The sequence below is a fragment of the Chaetodon trifascialis genome, chromosome 15 (genome assembly GCF_039877785.1).
Source record: "Chaetodon trifascialis isolate fChaTrf1 chromosome 15, fChaTrf1.hap1, whole genome shotgun sequence".
NCBI lineage: Eukaryota > Metazoa > Chordata > Actinopteri > Chaetodontiformes > Chaetodontidae > Chaetodon > Chaetodon trifascialis.
In genome coordinates, this window is record NC_092070.1 from 10,865,201 (window position 1) to 10,882,390 (window position 17,190).

At 43.4% G+C, this 17,190-nt stretch overlaps 1 protein-coding gene across 1 annotated transcript in view; it reads right to left on the reverse strand.

Annotated features, from left to right (window-relative positions):
• The window catches only part of grin2aa (glutamate receptor, ionotropic, N-methyl D-aspartate 2A, a), a 136,833-nt gene that overhangs the window by 26,244 nt on the left and 93,399 nt on the right, over positions 1-17,190 (reverse strand). Inside the window, exons 5-6 of the mRNA XM_070980461.1 lie at positions 9,713-9,827; positions 2,135-2,337 (exon numbers count right to left, since the gene is read on the reverse strand). Coding sequence (XP_070836562.1) covers positions 2,135-2,337; positions 9,713-9,827 — 318 coding nt within the window. The remainder of the gene's footprint in view (positions 1-2,134; positions 2,338-9,712; positions 9,828-17,190) is intronic.

Sequence of the window (17,190 nt, forward strand, 5' to 3'; positions counted from 1 at the left end):
AACATCCTTTTAAGCAGGCTCATGGCTTCTAATTTAGCAAACAGACACAGTGGCGATGAGCGTGTGGATAGACAAAGATACTGAGAGAGGTGAAAGAGAGGGGCTTGTGGTTCGGCATGCATGCCATGTGCCTGACTTTAAAAGCATTCAATAACTTCAATAAGTCCACATTAAACCGCAGGTTTGCTGCACAGAAGAAAAGGAAAAGGAATCACCTAATTTGTAAAACGCATTAGGCAAGTTCACAGCAGGCAGACCCAATAAATCAGGAAAAAAGACGTTTGATGTGGAAATTTCAAGCCTGTACTGCAAACATGGCCGCTTTAAGCATAATATATATCTTTTATGATGTTGAAATGAACAAATGTAGGCTATAATCACGCGGGGAACGGGGCATGTGATATTAATAACAGAAACAAGGACATGTAAGTCAAGTTTGTGGCAGGTTCAGCTGGTGCGGGCAGTGACAGAGCAAGCATATAGGCCAGCACTGTAATAGCTGTATTCATGAACACAGTGTACCCATTTAGGAAGGCCATGGTACAGTTCAGGCACTGAGAGCATGTGACGCTATGAAGGCTGTTTGTGAAGTTGCCAGGCCAACTTGATATAGAAACACTACAGGGCCCGAGGGGTCTCCAGAGAGGGTGGTGTGGGTTTGTGTGTGTTAGTGCGAGTATGGCTTGTTCTTAGGCCCAGCCTGGATGAGTGAATTTGTGGTTCTGCATGCATGGATAGTCCTCCATCTCTCGATCCAACCCCTCCATCATTCCTCTCTCTCTGCCTCTTTGCTTCCCTCCATCTATCCCTCCTTCTCCAAATGGACACTGCGGATGCTTGAGTGGGAATTGCACTGTGGGAGGGAGGAACGCACTCGAATGCATTGGCCTGTGAGTGAACGGACATGTGGCAACAGAGAGTGTATATGAGCTTGTGTGTGTGTGTTCTGTATGTGCGTATTTATGTTTCTCCTTGGAGATGCTTTATCCTCCGCCCTATTTCACAGTGATTCTGGATGAAAATCTCTGTTAGCCTCTTCCCCAGCACCCTATTACCGCTTAATCATCTCTGTTTGTGTGTCTATGTGTGTGTTTGTGGCAATGTGTGTGTGTTTGCGTTGCAGTAAACAGTCACTTTGTTTGCATGCATGTGCAAATATGCAGTAGGTAATACTGATACAAAGTGTGTAGTGTGCATGCCAATCTTGTGTGTCCGTGAGTGTGTGTGTTCCAGTGGAGAGAAACAATATTAAATTACATACAAACCAATTACATGCTTTGATACGGCAACACTCACACACACTCATACACACTCCTTGAGCCTCTCTCACTGTGTGTGCATACTTGAGGAACATACAGTAATATATCAACGGACTCGCAGTATTTGGGCGTTGGAAAATTGGTGAGGAAGGAAGTAAACTGCTGAGTTCAGCAGTCGCCTCCATTTTCAGGGGGGAGGAAAGAAGCTGCTGCATAGATCGCACACTGCACCTCTTCCCATGCTCAGGAGAGAAGGGAGGGAGAGACAGAGAGCATGGAGGAGCGCAGCGACAGTGCCGAAGGAAACCAAAAATGGATGGTGTAATTTTTGCCCCGTCTGATTATCGAGTACGCCGAGAGAAAATGGAGCTTAATTTTCTGGAATGCTTCGTCCCGTTTTTCATCACCTGTCAGTCTGTGTCTGTAACACACGGACTGTGAGTCAGTGTCATTGTGTTGTGTAGAAACAACACAGCCTTGAACCTTTCATGCCACTGTGCTGTATATAAAGGCCTTGACCACACATACACAGATATTTTGTGAAAGAAACATTTTCGTCTGCATCTGGTCCTCTTGTTCAAACCGTAACTCAATTTTAGGTCATGAAAACTGCGATTTTTTAAAACACCTCCTAAAGCGCAGAACTCCACTTTGTGCACCTCTTTGGTATTTGACATATCGTCAATGTGGACTCAATCGCCACCTACTGGACAGGCACGCTTATTTGAGTCTGTGGTTGTGTTTGCATTTCCGTGTATGAAGACATTTTGTGAAACGAAGGTTGTGCGTTTTTACTGCACCAAACAGAAATATCAGGTGATTTGCAATGAGGGCAACAGTGCTGAGCTAGCTAGATGGACAGACGGCAGACTTACTCTTTGATATGTTTCCTGCAGGGCACGGAGTTCCGCATGCAGGTACCAGTGAGCCTCTCCACGTCCTCCACAATCACGAACGGTTTCTCCTCTAAAGTGACAATGGACAGGTGGTTGTCGTCCAGCTCGGCGTCACCGAAGGAGTTGAAGCGCGGCCACACTGGGTACTTCAGTGTCAGGCTGCGGTTGTCCAGTTTCCCCATCTGGAGGGAAGGAAACGAGGATTACAGAGATGAGGTAATAAATGAGTTAAACCCAACGAGACGTTTATGTCATTAAAATTTAGAACAGCTGAATTTACATTTTTGGCAATTACAGAGAGCGTGGCTCTCATCCAATACTTTACAATTAGTGAGCAGGTTGGGAGTCATCATCTGCCTGAAGACACTTACTGTAACAGTAGCACAGGCTGTTGTTGGGTTTACACCGCACATTAAAAACACAGTGTTACTAACTACTCGGCATGTCAGCATGTTGTGCTATGAGATCTAATGGTTATAAGCAGGCAGGAAGTGGAAGTGGTGCTAAAAAAAAAATAAGCCCAGTGATCATAACATGGCAAAGAAACCATTTGGAGGATCGCAGTGTGTTACCTTTTTTTACCTGGTAATTTAACTGCTGTAATCTGTTGCCCATAACACAAAGCACAAAGGAAGTGGAGAGGATGACAAATACAGACACACGTTAACATTTGCTTTTAATGTTGCATATGTTGCTTTTTTTTGCAGAGAAACATACAAATCAGTACACATGTTCACAGACCATAATAAATGTGACTGTGGGTACAACATAACAGATTAAAAGCATGGTGTGTGAGGATGCATGACCAAATGCACACTGAGGGATATAAAATATGGCTTTAAATGCAAACATATGAGAAAAAGGGAGCGAGTGAGGCAGTGCGATGGCACTGTGACTGTTAATAATTCAGAAAGTTTTCAGAGCTGTGATGTCACAAATTCCCCTATGGATGCTCTTTACCCAGCCATACCTGTCTATAAATGTACGTGTGTGTATGTGCGCGTATGACGTTTAGGCATGTATGTGTCAGATGGGGGAGGCAGAGCGAAAGAGAGAGATAACAGCGAGCAGCAAAGCTTCGCTCGACTCTCAATTATTAATGTTACAGGTGACAGAAAACAGCAAAACCACGCTTTCGTACTTTCTCTCTCTCTCACTCCAAGACTAACACCACTGTGTGGAGTGGAAAGTTTGTTGTGTATTGCCCACTCATGAACACACACAGTCTTAATCTGTGGATGTCTAAACCAGTAACTAATGAAGACAAGCTGAGACACTGAAAATCTTTGTTTTGTGTGTGAACAAACTAAAATCTTTACAAAAAACAGTAAGTACACACTATGCACAAATAATACACCTAATATAGCAAAGCTAATCTGTCACCCCGCTGACCCTGGAGTCATATAGGGCAATGTCTGCTACCCTCACACACACACACACATGTTGTTGCCTACCCTGTATGCCTGGCTAAGTCATTAACAGGCGAGCAGAGAGGAGGAAGTGAAATTAGCATTTTAATTGTTTTGCTTTGAGTGGTTTTCTATCCTCTGACAGGGATTAGAGTCTTTTCTCCACTCTTAGTCGGCACCACTGTCAACAGCTCACTCTGCTGTCGGCTACATCTCTAAGAGTGTGAGTGTGTGTGTGTGTGTGTGTGGTGCAGGATGGTACGCTGAGGTGGCATGTGCGTTGTTTCTTGTGTGTCACCTTCACTCTCCAGGGAATGGCCACATTTGTCTATCTGTCTTACCACAGCTGTTTTGCATTTCACAAGTGAGTGCGTGCATGCATCTACACCCCCACACATGTGTGTGTGTGTGTGTGTGTGTGTGTGTGTGTGTGTGTGTGTGTGTGTGTGTGTGTGTGTGTGTGTGTGTGTGTGTGTGTGTGTGTGTGTCAAAGGAGTGGGGAGGTGTGGTAGGAAATGGGATTGGTAATGTAAAAGTGAGCGGGGATTTGTGCATAATAAGTAAGATAGGGCTTGTGTCAGAGAAATGAAGGGAATTTGGGGAAAAAGCAAAACAAATATGAGTCAGAGAGGAAAATAATAGAAACAAGAGTGGATTCAAAACATTTGGTTTGTACTGCACAAGCATTTTGGAATCATTTTCAGGTCTTTGCAGGACCCAAAAGCAGCACTTACCAGCTGTATGTGCTATGCGGATATACATACTCCGTGGGTGTCTCAACTATGTATTATGGAAGTTTTCTTCTTAGAAGTGGGAAAAATCACTTTTAGCTCATTTTTTCTAGAAGAACAGTACTATTTTTTCCAGTGGGTCATATATGTTGCGGACTGCACAGGTTGTTGAAGCATCAGCACAACAGCGCTGCAAAGTACACACGACGAACCTGAAAACAGACGTACACAACTCAAGTCTGCTTTAATGTAATCTTTTGATGACTGGCGGATTTTGTTGGATGAATCAATGAACTTAAAGCAGAGGTAAATGTTTGAGAAGATAGGCAGAAAAACGGAGAGGGAAAGGAGGAGGTGGAGGTGAAGAAGAAGCTGACTTCAGCAGCTCTTCTGATTTCCTGTCCTCCTGCTCTCCTCTTGCCTCCTCCTCTCTGTTTCTCCTCTCTAATTAAAGAAAGAGGGGTTATAAATTAATGCCCAGAGAGAAGAGAGGATTCTCTCCATCGACCGGCCGGGCAGCAGAATGCTGAATCTCCTCGTGCAAAATACCAGATATTACACACACACAATATATAGAAAGCAGTGCACGTGTTTGTGTGTGCGTCCGTGTGTGTGTGTGTGTGTGTAATGTGACAGCAAGGCCAGTGGGAGGTTATGATGATAGGGCCCGTGGGATTACCGCATTACAGCATCCCATAGCAGCAGTCATATCACCCCATCACCCTGCGATGAATTTAGAGCCATTTGGAAATGCGATGACACTCTGCCCCAGAAGAACTGTTTCTCAGATATTTTCTTTTTTTCTGAAAATCTCTTGTTTTGTTTTTATCTTCTGTTCTTTCTTTTGTCACCTTAAACCTGCCCTCCTTTTTTCCCTCCTTTCTCTATTTTCCACTTTATTTTGAAAGGCCTCACTCTTTGAACCTGCATGTCCTGCTCTCTATTTCAGCTATTTCACACTGTCTTCCCTCTCTCTTTCTCTGTTTCTCTCATTTTGTGTATGTGTAGGTCTCACACACACACACACACACACACACACACACACACACACACACACACACACACACACACACACACACACACACACACACACACACACACACACACACACACACACACACACACACTCAAGGGCTACAATCAACCAGAGTCTGGCTGAATAAGAGAGACAGAATGATGAAAAAATAAAGAAAAACAGGGGTCAGTGCCGTTACACTGAGCACCTTCTCTGTGCCACTCTCACTGGGAGAGTTATCGCCGTGGCACGTTGCATTATGGGAGAATGAGTTCCTAATAGCGTGGAGAAACCCATTCAGTCATAAAACAGTATCTGTCACTCCTGTCAGACAAAATTATGTCGGGAAAACGGATTCTGCCCTCCCTCCCCTACACTGGCCGTGTGTGTGTGTGTGTGTGTGTGTGTGTGTGTGTGTGTGTGTGTGTGTGTGTGTGTGTGAGGATGCACATGCATGCCTATGCGCGCTCGCATGTGTGTGTGTGTGTGTGTGTGTGTGTGTGTGTGTGTGTGTGTGTGTGTGTGAAAAACAAGGGCAGAGAGAGTGTAAGAGCAAGAAAAAAAACGCATGCATGGATTTAGACATCTTTCCTGAAAGTGAAGGGCTTTTATTAAGATTCAGTAGTGAGGCCTGGATCGAAAATGCACGTGTATGTGTGTGTGTGTGTGTGTGTGTGTGTGTGTGTGTGTGTGTGTGTGTGTGTGTGTGTGTGTGTATACATGTGGGCTTTTGAGTGTGTCTGCTCTCCATATTGTGATTCTCCAAGCACAAATCCCATGCTGTCTGTAATAATTATTTTGTGAACTGGCTGCTAACACTGCAGCAGTTCCTGAAGCAATTTACACACTCCATCTACTCAGCAGGAATAAAACATAACATCCTGGTTCTGATCGGTAAATACACTTTTCTCATTCAGTCGGTGAAGTCATACTGTAACACTGAATGCAAGAAGAAAATTCATCATTGCTTCGGCCATGTCACTGATTCTGTGCATTTCCTCAAAAGCGCACTAACCGTGACGTGGAGTTGCTTCTTTACTTGACTGAGTTTTGGATTCTCAAAGCCCAAGAGCCACTTACATATAGTAATACATATTATTCTTCTTCCTCTCAATCACCATCATCATCCAGGACTGCTCCAGTTTATCATTTCACCTATATGTGCCACAGATGCACACATTTTACTCTCACGTTGGCTGATCAATCCACCACTTTCTAACAAAAGCTTTTAGTTGGATTGCCATCAAACTCTGTGCAGACATTCATGGTTACCAGTCAGTAAATCCTCATGAATTTGTGATCCTATGTCTTTTCCAATAGTGCCCCAATGAAGTTCAAATTGGAGGTTTTGAGAGAAATATCTTCACAACTATTGAATGGATTGGCATGGGATTTTGTGCACACATTCATGTCACTGCTGAGAGTTTCACAGGTGATGGAGAACTTTGGATTTACTGTGAGGATGTATAAAGTTTGATAAACATCTTAACAAGGTGGAAATGAAAATAATTGTACATGTTTATGCATCTGTGTGTAGCCTTTATGCCCAAAGTAAAGCAAGCTCTTTCAAATAGTTCAATACTAGATCCAAAATTGAATTAATTTATCGCTTCCCCTGGATGCAGCATAATTTTAACCTATTAGCATTTTGTGATATGGGGATGGACTTAAAAGCACAGCATGCACCACCCTTGTTTCTACAAATTCATGCATGATGAGTGCTGAAGTATACCACCCCTGGCAAGGCCGCATCCATCTCAATCGTTATTCTTCCTTGCCACTATCTGTTCAGCTGTTCCAGCACAATTTTCACAGATAAAAGCTTAATTTTGCATAAATCTCCCATGACGCCACACTAGTTCGTAGGATACACCCGCATGATTTACTGCAATCTGCGCTTCTTCTTTAAAATAAAGCACTCATTCGCTGGTGATTACATAATCCTCAAAAATAAAACAAAATCTGCACACCGTACGCATCTAAACAAACAGGTGAAGCAATTTCAAAGCTTTGCTCTTCCCAAAACTCAGAAATATACCATCAAACCAACTCTGTGCGTGTTGCAGAGAGCTGCAGGTGGACGCTTTGCAAACCTGAGTGTTAAACACCTATAGTGGCTGAAAAAAGAGAGGAAATGTGCTGGAAGTGCTGGTGGCTCCGTTCCACCCCTCTTTTCCTCGCTCTGCCTCTTTGTGTCTCTTTTTCTCGTGCTCATTTGCTCTCGCTATCTCGGCCCATCTGTCTCCATCGCTCGCTCATCTCGCTATCGCTCCATATAGCTCTCCTCTCCTTGTCTCTCTCTCCTGTGCCTCGAGGGGACACATTTTATATTTTTAGTGCATATCCATATTTTAATGCAGTTACTGAATTTTTATCTCTTGATCATCATGGAAGTCTGTGTGTACGTGCGTGTGTGTGCTGCTGATTTCTGGCGCATGGGTGGGACGGCTGCACCAGAGGGAGGGGGGATAGAGGGAAAGAGACTGAGAGAGGGGGGGGGGGGGGTGCAGCTCCCAATTATGTTTCCACTTTGGGTCTCCGTGTCTCCATTGCCTTCAGTCTCTTTCTCTGCACCGCAGTGAAGGGGTACTGATCAATTTCACAGGCTCTCTGTTTACAACAACACACTCTACCTCCCCTAAGCACACCAACAAAGGGTCTTTTGAGTGTGTGGGTGTGTGTCAGTATGAAATATGAAAAAGCTAGTCTCAAAGATTGGGTGGAGACTGTGCGGATTGCGGCAAACTCAACCGAACACTGTAACACGCACACACGCTGATGTGACCTGAATAAAAACCAGATTGGTCAAAGCACAAGTCTGTTGAAAAAGTGTTTCTTTCAATAACCAGCGTGGATGGGTAAACACACACACGTACGTGCACACACACATACAAGAGCAGTGACCCCTTGTCACCCCAATAATGGAGGTCTCAGGTTTTGATTAACTGTGGTTTGAGGTGCTATCAGAGACCACAACAGCAATCACAGCTAAAGACAGATAGAGTGCACAGATTATCTGGACAGGGGAGAGGAGGGAGGAGAGGGAGGAAAAAAATGGAGGAAAGGAAGGATTGATGGAAGCAGGAAGGAAAAATGAAGAGGAAAGGTTGAAGGCATGGGAGAGAGGAAGAAGAGGGATGTGAGGAAAGACAAGATGTTAAGATGCAGGATGCAGCAGGAGACAAAAAGTGAGGAAGATGGGGAAGGGAGGGAAGGACAAAACCACCCATCTCCCTTTCTTCCTTATCAAAATCCTGCCTTTAGCCACACCTCTCTCTTTTTCCATCCGTCTCTCAAACCTTTCCTCCCAGCCTCACCTGCCCAGATCTATGAGCTATTGGGGGCATTAGGTATGAGGTATTTAAGGCTGTATGAGGCAGCCGGATGTAGGTATAAAGATACATGGCTGCCATTTAAAATCCATTACAACAGTGAGAATACTCGGCCATTAACAGTAGCCATTCGTTTTAGACACTTTCTCACATTAACCAGTTAAAGGAATCCATAAGTTTGTGGGTAAATGAGCTCATCGATCAACAGAAGTGTTGTACGATGAGACAGATGTAGCATTTTTAATATGTATTTCGTTCTTATTGTCGGTTTTGTTTTGGCACTTCAACTCAAAGAGGTTACTAGTCAGTCAGACGCTGTGGGTGGCACTGTGTGGTCTTTTTCACCGCTCTTAGTCAGGGTGGTTATGATTTTAACTACCCAGATCCTTATCAATCCACCTTTTGATTGAGGACATAATGCGCCAGTCAGCAATAGAGAAAGATAAGAGGAAACATCTGTATTAGAGAGTAAATTGATATTATCTGCCAGCATGGGGTTATCACAGATATGCTGGCAGATATGCAAAAAGAAACTGCAGAAACAGCAATGATAAAAAAATAATAATATATAGTAATAGTATTGATTATGAAAAAGCAGCATGGAGAAACATACAATAAACAAAAGCAGCATAAACACAGACCCAAAGACGAACAAGAACACCAGGGCCAAAGCCAGTTTTTACATATGACATATTACATTTGACACAATGGCAGCAGATCCCCATCTAATTTAAGAAACTATTGTCTAGCCACCAACCAACCTCCATAAAATGCATTTTATTAATTTACTGAGCCATTAAGTCATATTTATTAAATTTAAACTTTTTTTTTTTTTCAAATAAAAAAAAAATCTAAAAATTTAAAGCATACAAATATGTGTAGAATAATCACTATAATTCCCAGAAATATTTTGGCAGCCATGAGCTGTGGATCCTCAAGCATAACAGCCACTCTGAACGCCACAAGGAAATACATGCACACTTTTGCACACACGTACGCACACACACACACACACACACACACACACACACACACACACACACACACACACACACACACGTAGATCCTACCTTCTCCCACTCTCTGTCCTTGTTGAGAACAATGACCACCAGCTTTGGGTATTCCTGGTAGCCGTCCTCTGTGAATGACAAGTCTCTGCCATCCCATGTCACATTCATCATGTACCTGAGAGTGAGACGAGAGGGGGAGGAGGGGGAGGAGGAGGAGGGCAGATGGTGATAAGAAGTGGAACGAAATGAATGGAGGCGAGGAAAAACAGGGGGAAAGGGAAATTGAATTACATTAGCATGAGAAAAAGTTAAATTACAATCTGCTAGTATTACTATCCTAAAATATTCACACAGGCTCTTTTGTATTGAGTCAAAATGTATTGCTGAGGGATAAAAAAAGAATCTACTCAAATCCTACAAAAACCTGTGTGCCTGCTATAACCTGTAAGCAGGCAAGAATCCTTGAAATGTAAGTGTTACTACAGAATCACAGTATTGCCTGAAACAGAAAAAATGCTTATTGCTCTGCATGCAGCTCCACAAATTAAAAAAAAAAATCACAGAAAGAGAAAAAGGAAAGTGACAATGGATAGTATATCCATACTAAGGCACACACACACACACACACACACACACACACACACACACACACACACACACACACACACACACACACTGTAATGAGTGACCCATATGGCAGGTCACATTAGCTAAGATGGAGGGCAGTGGGAGGATATTCTTGGGTCCACATAGGCTCCACATTAATCATGGCTGTCCTTCCCCACTCTGTCTCCCTCACTGCTTCTGTCAGCGGTCATGTACAACAAGGGAGAGAGACGGCACCTCTTTTCTTCCTCCTCTGCTCCGTTCTGGGGCCGGTGCGACAGGGTGAACTTCTAAATGGAACGTGGACCCATGTGATGTGTCTTTGTAAAGCCCCAGCGGAGCGCTGCAGGTGAGGCGCTTCATGCTGTGCAGGACATTGGACAGGCCCATGCGGCAGAGTATGAGGTTGGTAGCACTGCAGGGTGGTGCCAGTGCAGCTTTGACACACTGAATGCTAATAAAGACATTTATTTTGGTGAAAATATTCTGTCAATATGTGTCAAAAAACTTTACTTTAACTTTTAATGAAATTTCTTATTGTATTCAAACTATTAACCAACGCACGACCTGCCCGATGAGAATGTTATTGTCAATTTACAGGAAGTTAATTGAATTTGTTTTATTATTTAAGCTGTTGTAACGAGACTTCCATTTCCATTTTACACACATCAGCAGCTCAATTTTAATATAGAGTCAAAAGGATGGACAAAATAGACAAAAGGTCTGGGTATATGTGTGTTTGTGTGTGTGGTGATACCTGCATGTCCCTTTAAGTTGCTGCTGATGACACACACACACACACACACACACACACACACACACACACACACACACACACACACACACACACACACACAAACATGTACAGCCACTCAATGCTCAGATGCAATCAGCCAGAGATAAGGGGATTGAGTGGGTTTTGTGATTAAAATAATCTGATTGGCCTGCAAGCAACCAGGTGAGTAGTATTAAGCCATTTGATTGGACACGGGATGCAGTGCTGAACCCAATTATGTGTGACTACAGCTGAGAAAAAGGTGCAGGAATCAATACCAGCACCCAGGCTGCTCTTTTAGATGACAGCCTGTTCTGTTCCTTCCACACACACACTTTTGCTCTTCTTTCTGTGTGTTTATTCTATAACGTGCTCAGATTTGATGCTCATTTGGACCATTTTCACTATCTCAAGCTGTCATTTCTTTTGACCCAAGTCAGCACAAAATACTTATTTAGAGCATTATTACAGCAGATTTGATTTTACTCTGATGTAACAACATCAAAACCTGTGCTAGATGTTAGGAGTATGATAGTAGGACATCCTGGAAGGTGAAGCAGTAAACAAAATCATTTCCTGACGGAGAGCAGGTGAGGATGTTCAGTCAACCTCGGTCTTTGACCTGCAGTGAGGAACTTTTGTCTCCCCCTTCTGGCAGTGAGAGCAAATACACAAACACTATTGATGCATGCTTATGACATATACAAACAGGTGCGCTTGGCCCCATTTCTCCCACTGAACATTGAGTTTCTTTTTTTAATCTGAAGCATTAGATACTCTTCTTGGATGCCTCTTCAGCTTCTGCGTCAACCTTCTAGTAGCTGCAGTCAACTCCGCCACTATTGTTGCTCTCCACTTCAGCTCTGGCAAACTGCTGGTTGACGTAAAACTCCACACCACAGGTGTGCCGGCACAGGAATAACACACAGACACCTGATTTAAAATCTCCGGTATACTGCAAAATACAGAGATTTACCTGGCGGCATTGTGTGAACGCGCTCAGCAAGGACTCCAATCTATCAGGCGTTCATTTATATGTAAAAGCTGCACTCTGCAGGTTTAAATCTTTGTGATTTAGGTTTGAAAAAGCAGTGAGGTTTTTCACGAAAACTGTGCCTGGTGCAGCTTTAAAAACTGGAATATATCTGAGATTCAATTCATTTGAACTGTAGGACTTCAGCTTTTCTTTTCGGAAACAAAAAGACAACCGTGAAGAGTCTATTTGATACACGTAATATAATTATTATGTGTCACTAGCTGGGCATCTAAAAATCAAAGAAGGGGATGCAGAGTGTGTGTGTATGTGTGTGTCTGCAAGTATGTTTGGGTCAACGCCCATCAAACAGGTGGACCTGATAGGACGTTGCTAGGATACGGACACAGACTGGAGTGTACATGCTGCAAAATGACCCTAAACAACCCTGTACGAACATCCCTGCACACACACACAGAAACGCAGACAATTACTTTGCCCACCTTAACACTTCTCCACCTAATGTCTCGTCTCCCCTGTAGCACTCAGATCATAGTAAAGCGATCCAATTTCTCTCACTTTCCAGCCTCCATTATATCAGTAATCTCTCTATTCATTAGGGGGGACGAGGAGAGGCGGCACAGGTGGGGAGACGGCGGAGAAGGAGCGCCCGAAAAAAGTGAGCGAGAGTGCAAAGAAAGAGAGATTGTGGGAGATGGAAAGAGGAGTATGACTAGAGAGGAGAAGCACTAAGCCTCGACAGAGTTAGGATAAAAATATCCTCAGTGTTATTTTTTCCTCCCTTCCTGTTATTTTGGAGTAAAAAAGGGGCTGGGATGGGAAATGTGGGGGGGCACTGCATCCAGTACTGCACATTTACTGCAGCAGGCAAATGAGAGCACACACACAGACTGCATTACAGCAGCATGGGCCAAACCCAAACCCAAATACTCTGTTTATGCTGTTTTCTTAATCCTGCACTCATGAAGATTAATAATGCTCATTATAAGAAACAATGCTATTTCTGAATATATTAGGCATTTTCTCCCAGAGACCAGCCTCCACCACAGCCATCTCCTCTGCTAACAGTACTACATTCAGCCCACATGTTTGTAAAGGTCCTCCTCTGTGATTAAAAACTCTACATTTTATATCAAGAGGCTTTACTGGAGGGAAAAGAGTCTCCACAAAGACGTTAAGATGAACTGTATAATGTCGTGTGTGTGTGTTGAAGATAGAGACGTTTATCCTTCGTCAAGACAAGGACCAGTCAAAGCGATGATGTAAACTGTCAGCACCCATGATCTATGAACTGCAACAGCACACACACACACACATGCACAGTGTGGTTGTGAGAGTCAAAGAGGGGGAAGTCTGAAATAAAAAAAAAAGATGGGAGCTGCTATCAGTGCTGATTTAGGTCTTTTAAGATGACCCATGGGTGGGTAGTCACTTGAAAACATACTCAGCCTCAGGTGGCACGTGTTAAGTGTGGCATGAATGATGAGTGTACATGAAGTAGATGCTAGCTTAGCAGTGTCTCTGCCCCTGCTGTTGTCCCTGGTGTGTGTGTGCGTGCGTGCACGCAAAGGTTATGTTTGTGCAGTTATTTTTTTGTGTGAGCTTGGGCTGCACAAGATTAATGCCAACAATTACATTTTGTCTTTTGCAGGCTTGCAGTCGCGCCATAAAATGCAACACTTGTCCACACAGCTACTTCAGCAGGATTCCTTTTGTTGCACAAAACAGGATTTTCGTGTGTTTTGGCTCAGGGTCCTTTATACTGGAGCCGAGTTTGAATATCATGGGTTTCCTCCAATATGCAAATCAATTTTTGGTTCAGGAATCCCTTCACAACACCGGAGCACCTTTCTTTGCTACCCTTCCCTCTGATGAAAAATTAATAAGCCTCTTGTGCGATGGGATATGCAGTAGTTCACACTGCCACTGACTAAACTCCCTTCATATCTTCTCTTCACGCTCCGAGCATTCAAACCGAAAGCAACTTGATTTATCTCCGAGGTGCACCACACTAGCTGTCAATCATACGCTACTCCTGCTTAATAAACACAATACAGACAACTTCTCTGTACTGTTCTTTATACTCCTGCAAGAAGCTGTTGCAGACAACTAGCCAGCCTTGGTTGTAATCAGCTCCACCCTCAAATCTACAGGACGATGCACCGCTGCGCTTACATGTATAAAATGCACACCCACCACTGTCGAAAGGACACTTCAGGGAAAGCTTTGGGAATGCTTTTAGACTGGAAACAGAGGTAGCCTTTGCATCCTCACACATCAGCTGTTCATGTGCACAGATTCATTTGATTAAAAAACGATTGAGTCCCTCTGTCACGCAGACTGTTACCTCCAAGGCAAGCTGATACTGAAGCTGGCACGAGAGATTTGGCTGATATAAATGACTTAGTGATTTTCAGATTTTCTCACTGGTGCCCACACATACACAGAGGACATGTTATGTTTTAGTAACTCTGTATATCAAACTCACTGTAAGGTTCCTATCACAACTCTATTTTGCTTCCTCTCGGTTTCTTTATAACATGAAATTGTGTTTGAGGAACAAAGTATAACCACTTTAGTATTTGAAAACCCTGCATATTTGCTTACTTATTAGGCTCATTAGATGATTAGATACAAACACAATACAGTAACAGTTAGAGTGAGTAACACAGTCATTTCCACACAGTAGTTAATGTCCTCCATAGGTGACAGGATAGGAAAAATTCTCTTGGTGAGATTGTGTTTGTCACAGCATAAACACACATTTCCACACTTTCATCGTTAACTAGCTAGCATGCAGAAATGTATATTTATGATTAGTCGAGTAAGTGGCATGTTGGGGCACTAGGGAATCCTTTTATCCACTCAGTGAAAAATATATTCAGAGGTCATGTCTCTAACTACTGCTGAAAATAACAAATATGCAGTTTGGTGCAATATATGTATGCAGCATCAGAATTTAAGTATGTAGTTTTAATATACAAGCTTAATAAATGCGTGATTGAATCTTACCGAGTAGTTTCAAGTGGTGAGCATACGGCATGCATCTTTGAAATTCTCACTTGCAGTGTGTGCTGTCTGTGTGTGTACATGTCTCTGCACAGCTCACATGACAGCTGCCCCAGGTCTCAGTATGTGTGTGTAATGTGTATGTGTGTACATGTGTTTCCTGAGTTCTGACCCTCATATATCAGGGCTAGAGACTGAAATTACCTGTCAGAACAAACTACTACCACCACGCCTTTTCCACAACACACACACGCGCACACTCGCACACAGACGCACACTGATAAATAAGTGTTAAAGTCTTTTAAGGCACAGTGTTCACCACAGCAAGGTGAGCGCCATGCTGTAAATCTGTCATGACAGAACATTCTCTTAAGGGGGGGATATTTCTCTTGTTTCTAACATGCACACGCACAAGCACAGAGACACACACACACACACACACACACACACACACACACACACACACACACACACACACACACACACACACACACACACACTCGTGCAGCATATTTTATATGAAGCACGGGTTGTCACTTGGTCTGATTGCTGCACTGGCCAGTGCTCTTAGTTGGTCATTTGTCTCCTGTTTTTATTTAATTTTATTTTTCGATTACTCTGCAAAACATATTCATCTTGGATGTGTCACGGTGGATTAATCATTACAGCCGTCACAGGCAAAGTGAGGGTGGTAAAACTTCAGTGAAAGCCCACAATGCACTGCACTTGTCACCAGAACTACAGACTTTTCTGTGATTTCAGCACTATCTATTAATACTCCACACAACAAGTTTTTTCTCCTACTGTTTTCGCGCACATAAGGACAGAAGCAGCTCCGACGGTAAATCAACTTCTTGTCACAAATCACAGTTGAGTTTAAGAGCAAAGAAACGCATGAATGCCGAACAGATGTTCTTAAAATTATGCTGTTATTGACATCTTGCTCACGACAAGGCAGCGGAGCCACTGAAGACCCAAAAAGAAGACTAGGATTACACTGTGACCAGCTGTACATCGTGCAATATGGTGCTGTACATTTGTACATACAGCCCATCTGCCTGCCTCTGTGTGTGTGTGTGTGTGTGTGTGTGCGTGTGTGTGTGTGTGTGTGTCCTGGCCATGTCCTCCTACCTCCCCTGACAGCCGTTGATGGTCTAACAACCCACACTGGCCCATCGCCCTGACCTAGCCTTGACCAATCATGTTTCTCGTGTCCTGGCCCTGAAGCCCTATTGGCTGAGCTCTGTCACCCACAACAAAGCCATCTGTGGCCACTCATCACCTGGGTAACAACCTGCGGCAGCAGAGCATGCTGGGAACCGAGTCTGCTGGCTCTGGATATTTGGTGGTTCTCTTTGGTGTATTTGTACCTGACAAAACGAGCCCTCTATTAGCATGGAATTGGTATTTAAAGACCTACAGGTTATTGACGGTGTAATCAGTCATACTTTACTGTCTCTTTGCACTAAATGACCAGACTTTATGATTGGGGGCTCAGAAATGTTGCTGATCAATGCCAGTAACTCTTCTGTTACCTCAGCGACTGCTGACATTTAAAGCTCTCTAAACAGGCAGAGTTTGCCAAATAACTGCTGTAATCTCCCAGGCTCCCTTAACTACCCGCAGTGCCTAATTCAAATGGTTTGGTGTCTGCAGAACCCAAATTAAACTGGTAGAAAGGTGGAGGGCCTTTCAGACTGATACGTCTCCAGGACTGATGAGAACTTGGCAGGATATTAGGGGACAGATGAGTAACCGATGATGTAGTGTCAGCCATGTAAGCCAAAAGAGTTTATGGTTGAGTTATTGACCAATTACATGAAAATGTTTCAGGCCAGTAAAAATTTATAGACAGCCGCTGTAAACTGGCCTCAAAGAAAATGTTAGACTTCAAAGTCGATTTACTAAACTGCTAAGAGTTTAGCTGAGGAAATAACTGGGACTTCATCTGATCTAAAAAGGCCCTTGTTACACAAAAGCCCAAACACAAACAAGAATTCTTTTTGTATCGGGGGTTTTCGCTCTTCCTCTTCCTCTCTCTCTTTCTCTTTTGTTTTTGCTCATCCATTTCTGAGACTGTCATCTAACTCTGAAGTCACAATATTCCCAAAATCGTATTGACGTACAGTGTTTGCCTAGATTATGAGCACCAAA